Source organism: Phyllobates terribilis, unplaced genomic scaffold, assembly GCF_046119375.1.
Source record: "Phyllobates terribilis strain yellow unplaced genomic scaffold, ASM4611937v1 Scaffold_1__5_contigs__length_1240528914, whole genome shotgun sequence".
NCBI lineage: Eukaryota > Metazoa > Chordata > Amphibia > Anura > Dendrobatidae > Phyllobates > Phyllobates terribilis.
In genome coordinates this window covers 376,005,519-376,018,261 of record NW_027362761.1, presented here as the reverse complement: position 1 = coordinate 376,018,261, position 12,743 = coordinate 376,005,519, and the positions used below count along the sequence as shown (strand labels likewise).

General features: G+C 39.0%; 1 protein-coding gene across 6 annotated transcripts in view; it reads left to right on the top strand.

The window, feature by feature from the left end:
- TAOK3 (TAO kinase 3) overlaps positions 1-12,497 on the top strand; it is a 203,266-nt gene extending 190,769 nt beyond the window's left edge. For all 6 annotated transcript variants that reach the window (XM_073676389.1, XM_073676394.1, XM_073676393.1 and 3 more), the window contains 3 exons: positions 52-264; positions 3,113-3,295; positions 7,096-12,497. In XM_073676389.1, coding sequence (XP_073532490.1) covers positions 52-264; positions 3,113-3,295; positions 7,096-7,257 — 558 coding nt within the window. In that variant the 3' untranslated portion in view covers positions 7,258-12,497. The remainder of the gene's footprint in view (positions 1-51; positions 265-3,112; positions 3,296-7,095) is intronic.
- The last annotated feature ends 246 nt before the right edge of the window (positions 12,498-12,743 follow it).

Sequence of the window (12,743 nt, the reverse complement as noted above, 5' to 3'; positions counted from 1 at the left end):
ACATCAGAATATTAGGTGGATATGCAATTATATTCAACTTTAATTATACAGGTCATGGAAATGCAGATTAAGAAGCAGTTTCAGGACACATGCAAAGTGCAGACGAAGCAGTACAAGGCCCTGAAGAATCACCAGCTGGAGGTATCCCCAAAGTGTGAGCACAAGACAATACTCAAGTCCCTGAAGGACGAGCAGACACGCAAATTGGCCATCCTTGCTGAGCAGTATGAGCAAAGCATCAATGAAATGATGGCCTCCCAGGCGGTAAGCAAGTCTATAAATTGTTTTCATCCATTCAGATAGAGAGGTATTGACTTGATTCACTAGTAAAGACAGTTACCTGTCCTGTAATGATGCATTGTTGTACCTTGTATTTAATTAGAAGAAATGGACGAATAAAGAGTTGTGTGTTACTAGAATCCACAGTTTATCACTACTTGTATCAATGCTGGCAGTTTTGTGTGCAGATGTGATCCGGAAAGAAAGTTTCCACTGCAATCCACTATTCTCTTTTGGACTTGTAACCAGCAATGCAGAGCAAAACTACATTAAACCATTTTGCCACAACCTGTGCTTGCCTACCCAAACACTCATAACAAAAGGGTTGTGTTGTGCCTCTTTAGGCTCCAGATAGCAGAATTTGATACGTATACGACACTAGATCAGCCCATATTTTTATTTAAACTATAGGAATTTATGAACATATACCACGTCTGTGGTCAGCTGTATACACTTTGTCCTCTCCTTCACTTTAACAGCTGTGGTCCCGAAGTCTGTCAGGAACCAGGTTTCATCCACAGGGGGGACACCACCGTTCTTGTGTACAGGAAATTGCAATTATGTTCTTTGCTGCAACTATGGTACCGATTCATCAAAGTCTTCCGCCACAAGTCTGGCAAACACACTCTTATAAAAGTCATAAATAAAATTTGAGTTCCGCAAAAAAAATTGTTACTTTTGGAGTTAACTGCCATCCTGGTGAGATCCGCCAAAGTGGGCAAAGCATACACAGGGTGTGGCGAAGTCCACCCAACAAATTCACACAACTTTTTTACACCAGAAATGTACTCCACTCTGTAGCCAGGCACATGCCACTCATAAACGTGCCTAAATCATTAGGTGGCATGTGCCTCTTATTGAATAAGGCAATGTCTTACTCTTGCACACCAATCATTAACACTGGGGTGCAAAACACCAGTTTTAATGAATCTGACCCTGTTTGTTCGCTTTGCTGCATAAGTGATAGGATTTTACTCTGTGGGTGTTAGTACAATACCAAATAGGTAATTTAATGTTTTTCTACTTTTGCGCAATAGTGATTTTCATTTTGCCATTGCATTCAAAAACCCATAACCTTGTTACCTTTTCATTGACGTAGCAGTGTGAGGGCTTGTGTTTAGGAGAAGATTTGTAGTTGGTCTTTGGAGACCTTTTGGGGTGCATATAGCTTTTTGAGGACTTTTTGTTGCCCTTTTTTTTGGGTGGGGGGGGGGGAGAAATAAAAAAAACAGTACTTTTTGCAGGTGAATGATGAAGGAGTCTGCTATATCTAACCACAACATCTAAGGGTTTAAACTGAAGGATCAGTTTTATCTCTAATATTGGCTTAGAGTGGGGTTTCAGCTATTTAAAGGGAACCTTTCATGTAATTTTTGTGTACTAAACTGCCCCCAAAGTCTTTAGTGATGCAATATGCATCACTAACATGGTTTTCTCAAAGAAAGGCTCCCAGTATACATATTAAAAAAAACACCTTTTATCGGTAGAAGATTGCATCGCAGACATTCTGTTTTCAGTCATCGGGGTGGAGCTTTGTAGCGTTGCGGTCACGGTCCTCTTCAAATTATTCACGTCCATCGCAGTCTGATTGCCATGACTGGCCCTACGTCATGGCAACCGCCTAGCAAATCCTCCACTTGCATTCAGTGCACATGCCCTGGGAGCTGATGGGCAGTGCGCAGGCTCGGGATTTGCTAGGCGGTTGCCATGACGTAGGGCCAGTCACAGCAATCAGACTGCGATGGACGTGAATAATTTGAAGAGGACCGTGACTGATATGCTACAAAGCGCCACCCCGATGACTGAAACAGAAGGTCTGTGATGCCATCTTCTAATGATAAAAGGTGTTTTTTTAGTATGTATACTAGGAGCTTTTCTTTGAGAAAACCATGTTAGCGATGCCCAGTGCATCACTAACAAGACGTTGGAGGCAGTTTAATACACAGAAATGACATAATGGGTTCCCTTTAGTATATCTGGCACGTCCAAGTGATGGCATTCACAACTCCTGGGCTACACTGTAGTGGTATGGTTGCTTAAGGGAACTGCATAGTTCAAGCAACATACTATTGTGGCATAGGGTTGGAAGGGACTGAATGAAAGTCTTAAAACTGTTCACACATTACAGTTGATCTGCATGTTTTTGTTACAACATTCACAAATGTGCTGCTGTTTTGCAAAGCCGTGGTATCAACTGCAATACAACCACAAAGTGTGAACATGGTAGGGCTAATGTCTTTAATAGCAGTATGTTCACTAGCTTTATCACTTTATTCCTTATGTGGTCAGCTGTTATATAAAGGTCTCTGGCAAGTTGGGTAAAGGGAACAGGTCACCAGGATTTTGTCACCGAATGTGATGGAAGTATAATGTAGAGACAGAGACCAGGATTCCAGTGATGTGACACTTACTGGGCTGCTTAGTGTAGTCTTGTTAATCTCCTGCTGGTAAAACAGTGATTTCATCACAAGAGGACTAGTAAGTCTGCAACTAGGTAGTCAAGCATATTCATGATCTTTGTATAACCCCTCCCCCACTACTGATTGGCCGCTTTCTACAGAAAGCTGCCAATCAGTGGTGTGGGTGGGGTTATACAGAGCTCAACATTCAGAGAACTGCTAGATCTGCAGCAGATGAAACAGTGATTTTATCAAAATAACAGCAAGCTGCTCAGGAAGTGACAAATCACTGGAATCTGGATTTGTTCCCATACAGCTTGTTTCTCTCAGATGGGGTAGCAAAAATGGGGCAGTGACCATTCCTATATGTTATTTGTACTAAATATGCCACAAGTGGACGCTGCTTTGTTATATTTATAATGTTACTGTTTTAGTTGCGCTTGGATGAGGCTCAAGAAGCAGAATGCCAGGCTCTAAGGCAACAGCTTCAACAAGAGATGGAGCTGCTCAATGCCTACCAGAGCAAGATCAAGATGCAGACGGAGGCACAGCATGAGCGTGAACTGCAAAAGTTGGAACAGAGGGTGTCCCTTCGCAGAGCGCACCTGGAACAGAAGGTACAAATATTTTCTGCAGTTAAATTGGGATATGTTGGTAGCTCTATACTAATATGATTATTAGACTGTCCTATACAGTGGATACGGAAAGTTTTCAGACTCCTTTAAATTTTCATTGCAGCGATTTGGTAAATTCTAAAAAGTTCATTTTTTTTCTCATTAAAGTACACTCTGCACCCCATCTTGACTAAAAAAAAAACAAATGTAGAAATTTTTGCAAATATATTAAAAAAGAAACTGAAATATCACATGGTCATAACTATTCAGACTCTTTGCTCAGACACTCATATTTAAGTCACATGCTGTCCATTTCCTTGTGATCCTCCTTGAGATGGTTCTGCTCCTTCATTGGAGTTCGGCTGTTAAACTGATAAGACTTGATTTGGAAAGGCACACACCTGTCTATATAAGACCTCACAGTGCATGTCAGACCAAATGAGAATCATTAGCTCAAAGGAACTGCCCAAGAAGCTCAGAGACAGAATTGTGACAAGGCACAGATCTGGCCAAGGTTATAAAAGAATTTCTGCATTACTCAAGGCTCCGAAGAGCACAGTGGCCTCCATAATCCTTAAATGGAAGAAGTTTGGGACGACCAGAAGTCTCCCTAGACAATGGCCGTCGGAATAGGTTGGAATAGCCTTGGTGAGAGAGGTAAAGAAGAACCCCAAAATCACTGTGGCTGAGCTCCAGAGATGCAGTAGGGAGATGGGAGAAAGTTCCACAAAGTCAACTATCACTGCAGCCTTCCACTAGTCGGGCCTTTATGGCAGAGTGGCCTGACTAAAGCCTCTCCTCAGTGCAAGACATATGAAAGCCCACATAGAGTTTTCTCAAAAACACATGAAGGACTCCAGACTATGAGAAATAAGATTCTCTGGTCTAAAGAGATGAAGATATAATTATCACCAAAAAGTTCTAAGCAGTATGTGTGGAGAAAACCAGCCACTGCTCATCACCTGCCCAATACAATCCCAACAGGGAAACATGGTGGTGGCAGCATCATGCTATGGGGGTGTTTTTCAGCTGCAGGGACAGGACGACTGGTTGCAATTGAAAGAAACATGAATGCGGCTAAGTACAGAGATATCCTGGATGAAAACCTCTTCCAGAGTGCTCTGGAACTCAGACTTGGCCGAAGGTACACCTTCCAATAAGACTATGACCCTAAGCACACAGCTAAAATAACAAAGGAGTGGCTTCAGAACAACTGTGACCATTCTTGACTGGCCCAGCCAGAGCCCTGACCTAAACTCAATTGAGCATCTCAGGATAGACCTGAAAATGGCTGTCCACCAACATTCACCATCCAACCTAACGGAACTAGAGAGGATCTGCAAGGAAGAAAGGCAGAGGATCCCCAAATCCAGGTGTGAAAAACTTGTTGGATCATTCCCAAGAAGACTCATGGCTGTACTAGCTCAAAAGGGTGCTTCTACTCAATACTGAGCAAAGGGTCTGAATACTTATGACCATGTGATATTTCAGTTTTTATTTTTTAATAAATTTTTGCAAAAATTTCTACATTTCTGTTTTTTTTCAGTCAAGATGGGGTGCAGAGTGTACTCTAATGAGAAAAAAAAATGAACGGTTTAGAATTTACCAAATGGCTGCAATGAAACCAAGAGTGAAAAATTTAAAGGGGTCTGAATACTTTCCATACCCACTGTATAACACTGTCCTCTACTCTCGCTCTTATTGGCATTTTTTTTTTAATCAAAAATGTTATTTCTACTAACAATACTTATTATGGTGGAGCAAGTGTGTTAATGTTTTCAACTTGTAAAAGCTATATATGTCAGCCTTAGCCCGCAGTAACTTGTGGCAGGTTTGTTACAGATTTTGTATGTGTGATGCAGAAGCCCATTCACACATGGCAGAAACAAATCTGTATATATTTTATGCCATGTCATGGATTTCCAAATCTACATGTGGCTGATTTCTTGCAGATTTCGCTAAGGGTGCATGCACACGGTCAGTAAACGCTGCGGATTGGACGTAGCGCAGTTGCGCTGCGTGCAATCCGCAGCGGCCAGATGTTAGAACATAGTGGACGGGATTTCAAGAAATCCTATGCCCACTATGCATCTCCGTGCTCCTGCAAATCACCCAAGGACACGGACATGTGGCGCGTCTTCACAGACTGCAGCACGTCAATTTCTCTTGCAGAGACTCTAGTCTCCACAAGAGAAATTGTATCAGTGCAATGTATAGGATGTGGTGAATCCGCATGTGTTCTATGAACACATGCGGATTCACCTGAGTGCAGCGCTTTGGACGCAGCACAAGTATGCTGCGTTCAAAGCGCTGCCAAAAAGGATTGTGTGCACATAGCCTTAGACTGGTAGTCTGGCTCCTTACTTTTTTGCCCCATATCACATCGGGTGTGGAGACTTTTCTGTGTGGGTGGAACAATTACTGAAGTAACTAATCCAGGCCTAGCTGCTCATCTACTTAATAGGATGACTGTATGGTGGTTGCCCCATGTAGAGCAGCACGTCTCAACGCCAAATATTGGATTCGGTGCAAAACAGACGCCAGTCAGACATTAGAACAGCCACGACAACTCTATCGAATAATGATTAGAAACCTGATGGACTCGTCAATGGCTTCAAAGTAACTTAAAGGGACTGTCAGCACAGAATGACTGTTCAAACCAAGTACAGGCGCTCAGTGCTTCACGGCGAGGCCAATCGTTTATAATCCCCTTCCCACCTGCTTGTTTTCCCTCTATCTCCACATCCCCTCCCCTACTTTGATAGCTATGACTATAGAGCAAGAGAAGGGTGAAGGTAGATGGAAACCATGCAGGTGGGAAGCAGTAATTAAATGTTTGGTTGTGTCACGGGTGCACGGAGCACCTGTACTTGGTTGGAACTGCCATTCTGTGCTGACAGTCCCTCCGTAGAGCTGACCTAAAACGTGACATTAAAAGTAAGTCTGATATATGATGGAATATTTACATCCCAGAAAATCTCATTCCAGGCGCAGACATTCCTGCATTTACCATATATATTCCTCTTCTAGAAATTATCTACTGACACGTTATTGACACCCTTTACAACATGGTATTGATGAGGGTCCTGGCACATAGACCCCAGCCAATCACTGGAAGGATGTAATGTTCTTAATGTGCTTTTTATGTATCTTTTGACATAAGACAGTACGTGACCAGAGACGCTAATTTTATTCATTGACTGACTGTGAATGGATCACATATAAACCTAAATAATATAAATCTAAGTTCTTCTTTCTGCATCTGTGTTTGATCCATTAGGACTTTGTAACTATAATCTCATGCAACGATAAATGCTGCTTCTAATAAATAATTTGGTGCCAAGATTAGGAGACGTTGCAGCGCACACATGCAATCCTCTAGTGAAGGCTTTATATTAATATACATACTCTTAAAATCTGCTACTCATCTTCACCAACAATCCTGTGCTGGAAACTCCTAGCAACAGGTGATGTCACTACTGGTCTCATCTGACTGGCTGAACGGATCCAGCCAATCGGCGAAGGCCAGAATTCCCAGCTATGCCAAACAATGTGCTGTCGCTGCAGTTCATTGCAGCCCATGACTTTGTCTGGTGCAGTACTTAGCATCCTTCTCCCTGGACCCTGCTATGTTTGGATGAGAAACAAAGCCTCATGCTAAAATAACTTGAGCTTCATGCAGGTTTACAAATCTATAGAGTTTAGTATTGCAGAATTTGAATATTTTATCATATATGGTGAAAAAAAAAATGACATTCTGATCTAATTTTCTATAGTATAAATGGGCGGTTTCTTTCTTCTAGATTGAAGAAGAGTTGGCAGCCCTTCAGAAGGAGCGCAGCGAGAGGATCAAGCATTTATTTGAACGCCAAGAAAGAGAAATTGAAACCTTCGATATGGAAAGTTTACGGATGGGCTTTGGAAATCTGGTGACGTTAGAATATCCCAAGGAGGACTATAGATGAGAGAGGCCAGTTTTTGCCATTTAAATAAAAGAACAATAATATTATTAACAATGACAGCAAGGAGAACCTGCAAAACGTACATTCCCCATTTTAACGGGCGTGCTCTCTCTCTCTTCTTTCTCCCTCCCTTTCTCTCTTTCTCTCTCTTCCTCTCTCTGTCTCTATCTATCTCTGACGTCCGTCGGACACTAGTGCCTGTAATTCTTTTTACTCACCAGGGTGCCTCTGGGCAAATCTGAGCACGGAGCAAGCTCCCTGGCATACCTCTCAAGTGTCCCTGATTGTCACTCAAATTTTCAATCCATCAGAACATTGGTGCTTGTTATACAAACCGAAGATTCAAACAGCGGGAAGGAGTCTTGAAGTAACAGTTGTGTTTTGTGTCAACTCTTCCTTTATTCATAACCCCTTTTGTGGAAAGAGATAACTTGATTATTCAAAGTTTTGTCCATGATGTTCCTTGGGGAAGATGGTGAACGGTATGTGCTTTTTATCTCAGTGTGAGGATTGAGAGGTATGTATTTCCTATGCCTCTAATGGAGGGTTTGTGAGGGTTATGTGTCTATTAGCCTGTATTTGGACGAAGGTGAGAGGTGCGAGTCCCTGGTGTCTTTGAGGGGTGAAAGCTATGTGTTCACAGTTCCTCTGCTGGGACTCGCCTATGTGTCCTGCAGTACAGTGAAAAGTCCTACTTTGTGGAAGATGGCTGGCCACAATATCAATCGGTTTCATAACTCATGATGCACAACAGTTGTAAAAGTCTGCGATTAACCCCTTCAGCCCTGAGCCAATTTAGTGGTGGTGTTTTAAGTAAGATGACTTTTACCTTAAGAGTGGGGGTCATTCTTGGCACTTTCAGAAGTTTGGTTACCAAGAAGACACCTCTTATGCTGGGTCGGTATCCAGTGAAGACGAACCTTCCAATCTTCTAAAGTGCCTCACACTTCAAACTAAAACTCAGGGATGAAGAGATTAATTTATTGATGTTCAGTAACACATTTGAGAGACTAGAGAGAAAAGAGGAGAAAACCATAATGACGAGCCAACAAAAATGTGAATATGTGTTGGCTTCTACAAACATTTTGTTCTGTTAAAGTACAAGCAAAAAAATACAAATATATATATATATGTGTGTGTATACATATGTATATATGTATATTTATATATGTATAATTATTATATACACAATTTAATACATACAAGAGAGAGAGAAGCATAAAACTGCAGCCTTAAGGTTACTGCTGCTGCGTTAAACATTGTTGTTTTTTTGGTATTTGTTCGTCAGGAATAAAAAAAGAAGAGATTTTATTAAACTATTGAGGTTTGATACATTTTACAGAAACCAATCATGTTGTATATATATATAGACATATTGTTGGGGGGGGGAGAAGCAGAACTGGGGTGGGGTTGTTTGGGCAGATGGGGTGGGTAGAATGTCTTGTGAAAATATATAATTTTTTTTTTCTTTTTACATTTTTTTTTTAGTTTTTTTTTTTTTTTATTTTATTTTTTTAGTTTTTTTTTCATATTATTTTGAAGACTTTTGCTGGCAGGAGCAGAAATTGACTTTGAATTTTCAATGCACTTTTGGCTCTAAATCAGCAGTACTTTCTACTCCAGTCCTGGTTTTCTTATATGTATATACCAGATGTATTCTTTACTGACATAAGGCAGCTGGGAAATTAAGACCAAAATACACTATTTACTCAAAGGCTTTGGTACTTTATTGTGCCAAAGGATAACTTTTGCTAAACCTTTGCAATATATTGCTAATGTATACCAGGATGTAAAAGAAAAAAATGTTTATTTACACTGTGTATCTGGTAATACAGCAGTTTGAACATTGGTAACAAAAATGATTGTATTTTTCATCCCTCTCCTCCAATGGCTGTAATAGGTTGTATTATAGTGTCCTTGCCTGAGCACAGTCAGTTCATGTGCCTAGGTATAGACACAACACTTATAAAACTGGACTTGAAAAGAGTACTCCAGGGGAAGGTTTACAAATTTCTCCTTCCCTAGTCCTGATTTAGACGAATTAACACCTCATTTTAAAATATTAAACTGTGAATAGAAATGGTTGAATGAAAAAAAAAAAAAAAATATATATATATATATATATATATATATATATATATATATATATATATATATATATATATATATATATATATATATATATATATATATATATATATATATATTTCTCAATACTACTTTTTGTTTTGGCCCACCCTAAATTTTATTTGGAAAGTTGCGAGGGCAAGAGGGATGGATGTTTGAAATTTCAAATTATATAAATATATATACATGTATATTGTGTGTATATATAATGGGTTTTTTTTGTTTGTTTTTTCTTCCTTTCCTCCGATTTTTCTTTTCTATTTTGGGAAGGGGCATTGAAATTGAATAGACGATGGCTGTGATGTACTGAGTCAGTGTTTCCTCAAAGAGCAACGTTTTAAGGCATTCATAAAAATGAATAAAAATGCAAAAAAAAAAAAAAATTAAAGCATCTTCTATAGAGAGAATATTTTTGAAGATGAAAAGTATGTAAAGAAAATACTGTTAGACAATTTAATGTATTGTATTTGTTCCAGAATATTATTAAAAAAAAGAAAACCGAAAAAAAAAAAAAGAAAAAAAAAAAACTTTGCGAAGTATTTTTGCCACAATTGAGTAGGAGACTTTACTATTAACATTTGACTCTAGGGGGGAGTGGGGGGACAATTCTGAAAGTCTCAATCAATAAAATTTAATGTCATGGGGTTTTTTTTTCCCCTGCAAATTATTTTTTTGTCCCTGTCACAGCCATTGAGCGTGGCAAATACAGCTTTATTCTGTTTCAATTGTTCAGATTACTACTGGTTTCTTCAGTTACTCTGGCTTAGTACATCTTGGTCCTCATGAATTAAAGGGAAGACGTCCTCTGGAATTTACACTTTTGGTACATATTCAGTTCAGTTACTAATTCATAGAATCGTCTGTTCTTTATGGATATATGTAACTGTATGTTCACAAAGACACATTTTTTGCCACACTGCACCTGTCACATAAAAAGTGTACAATTTTGAAACTCCTAATAGTCGAATTTCATTTTGTGATTTCTTCTTTTATGACCATTTGCTTTGCGTTCATAGAATGAATCTATTAGCAGAATATTTTATACGGAAATTTGACCATTATATTGATGATGATGATTTTTGGACACCAAAGCCAGTATCTGAAAAAAAAAAAATCATTGTTTTCATCATTTTGAGTGCATCCTTGTAATGATGAGAAACCTGAATTTAAGGTAAAGCATATACAATATTTTGCAGTATTTAGTTTTTGGGAATTGGCACAATAATACACAAATAAACCTGAAAATTGATACAGATGGATTTATTATTTGTGCTAAATGAAATGTTTGAAGAAATATTGGAAATTTCTGGACCAACATAAAAACAAAATGGTGGTGTTTTGTGTATGATGTATTAACTAAGCCTGGGAATTGTAAGTGCAATATTTATACAGATCTTCTAGAAGCTGGAATAGAAATGTAAAACCAGGACTGGGTACGTAAATCTAATATTATGGAGTTGAATAAGCTTTCTGCGGTGCATGATTTCGTGCACTCCTAGAACACATCCACACCTTTCCTGTGCTCATTTGGGCCCCACTCTCTTTGTAACAAAAAAGAACAAACCTTTGTGGCTGCAGGCTTTTTACCTTTTCCCAAGCAGCTCTAAATAGTTCATTGCTTTAAAGGAATAATGGTACTGTAATTTTGTTGCTGCTGTTGGGGCATATGACTAGTGATGCAGCAGTGCTTTTTCTCTATAGCAAAGGAACAGTATCATTTTGTCGAACAAACCTGTTCTGAAGTAAAGGTGCTAACATTGTGTGGAATGGGGTGGAAGAATGATTGTCTTTGCTCTTTGTGATGCCTTTAGCAGTATACAGATGGCAGTGGGTAGACCATTGTGCCCTCTTTCTGTTTTGCTTCTACGGAATTTGTGCTGTTTAGTGGTCAAAAGACTTTACTGTTACATGCAATGTTAAACACTGAAGCATATCCTTCAATACTGAAGGTGTTTTGTTTTTTTTTGTGCGGCAGTAAAGCATTCTCATAAGCTCTTTGAGTCTCTTTGGCAGTCTATTATTTCCAGTGGTCTCATCACGTATGGTGATTAAATGCATTGCCATCTACTGATGCATTTACTAGAATGTAACCCATCCTCATTATTTACTCCAAGACTTTAATTTAAAATAAGAATCACCGAAGATGCAAAATTCTTGCAACATTTATTAGAAATCTGAAACTAGTACTTATGTTTTCTGGTAATTGATGTGCTACAATGTTTGTGTGTGTGTTTAGTGTGTGCGTTTTACCATTGTCATTACTATGCAGTGTGTTACAGTGTGTGAACACTGCCTCCATGGGTAGATGTGATACCACTGCCTAAAGACCAAACTCTCGAGTACTACTGAGTAAAATGAAGGAGCTTTTAATTGTGCTTTTATTAGGTATATTCTTGCACTTATGGTCCTAAAGAAGTTGTACTGCTGTTCTTTGCTGTGAAGTTGTTCTGTACATAAAGTACCTTATAAGGTGGCTTTGTGGGATATATTGGACTGATGCCTCACTGTTTTTGTATATGCTGTACATGTTCTCTCATTACACACCTCTGGAGCAGTGCAGAAAGTAGTGTTCTGGGGGTGTGATGGTGCTTATTGTCTGTATGGTCTGCAGCCTCAAAAATTTCTTGAAGCAAAAACGTGTTTCATTTTTATGCTCCTGGCAGAGCCTCATTGTGCAGGCTTCTACAGCTCAGCATAAAGACTTTTTTTTTCTGCAAGTCCTCAGCCTTTGAATTGGCCAGAGAGTGGACTCTGAATCAGCACAGCCCATTCAAAGCAATGCTCTGCTCCACTGGTTTTGCTGCTGTAACAGTTGTTAAGCAGAGGGTGTGTGCACACAGCATCCCAGCGCCCACAGTCCCACTAGCACAAAAACCACACAGGGACCGTGGCCAAAAATCATGTATTTTCTGTATAGAATGAATTTAAGGAGAGATTTTACATATTTTCTTATTGTATTTTAACAGCTGTTATTCAGATCAGAAAATTAACCTTTATCTCTCTCCCTCATTTGTTTATTATTTATAGTTTTTATTTTTATTTATGTAATTATACTTTTTTGTTTTTTTTTGTTTGTTTTTTTTCAACCGGGACTAGGGATTCTTTTCCAGTTCAGTGTTTAAAGATGGGAAATCTTAACGCAATCAGCCCTATCTTTTTTGATATTTTTTTTTTCCTCTGCCCTGTCCCCTCCTGTCTTTTTTGGTCTTTTAAATATTACATTATCCACGTTTTCAAGCTGTGTATTTTCTTACAATAAAAAGAAAACGTTTAAAAAAATCGATGAAAAAAAACAAAGGCTTTTAATTCTTTTTTGCATGCACTTTAAAAAAGGAAAAAAAGAGAATTCGTTTCAGGTCCTT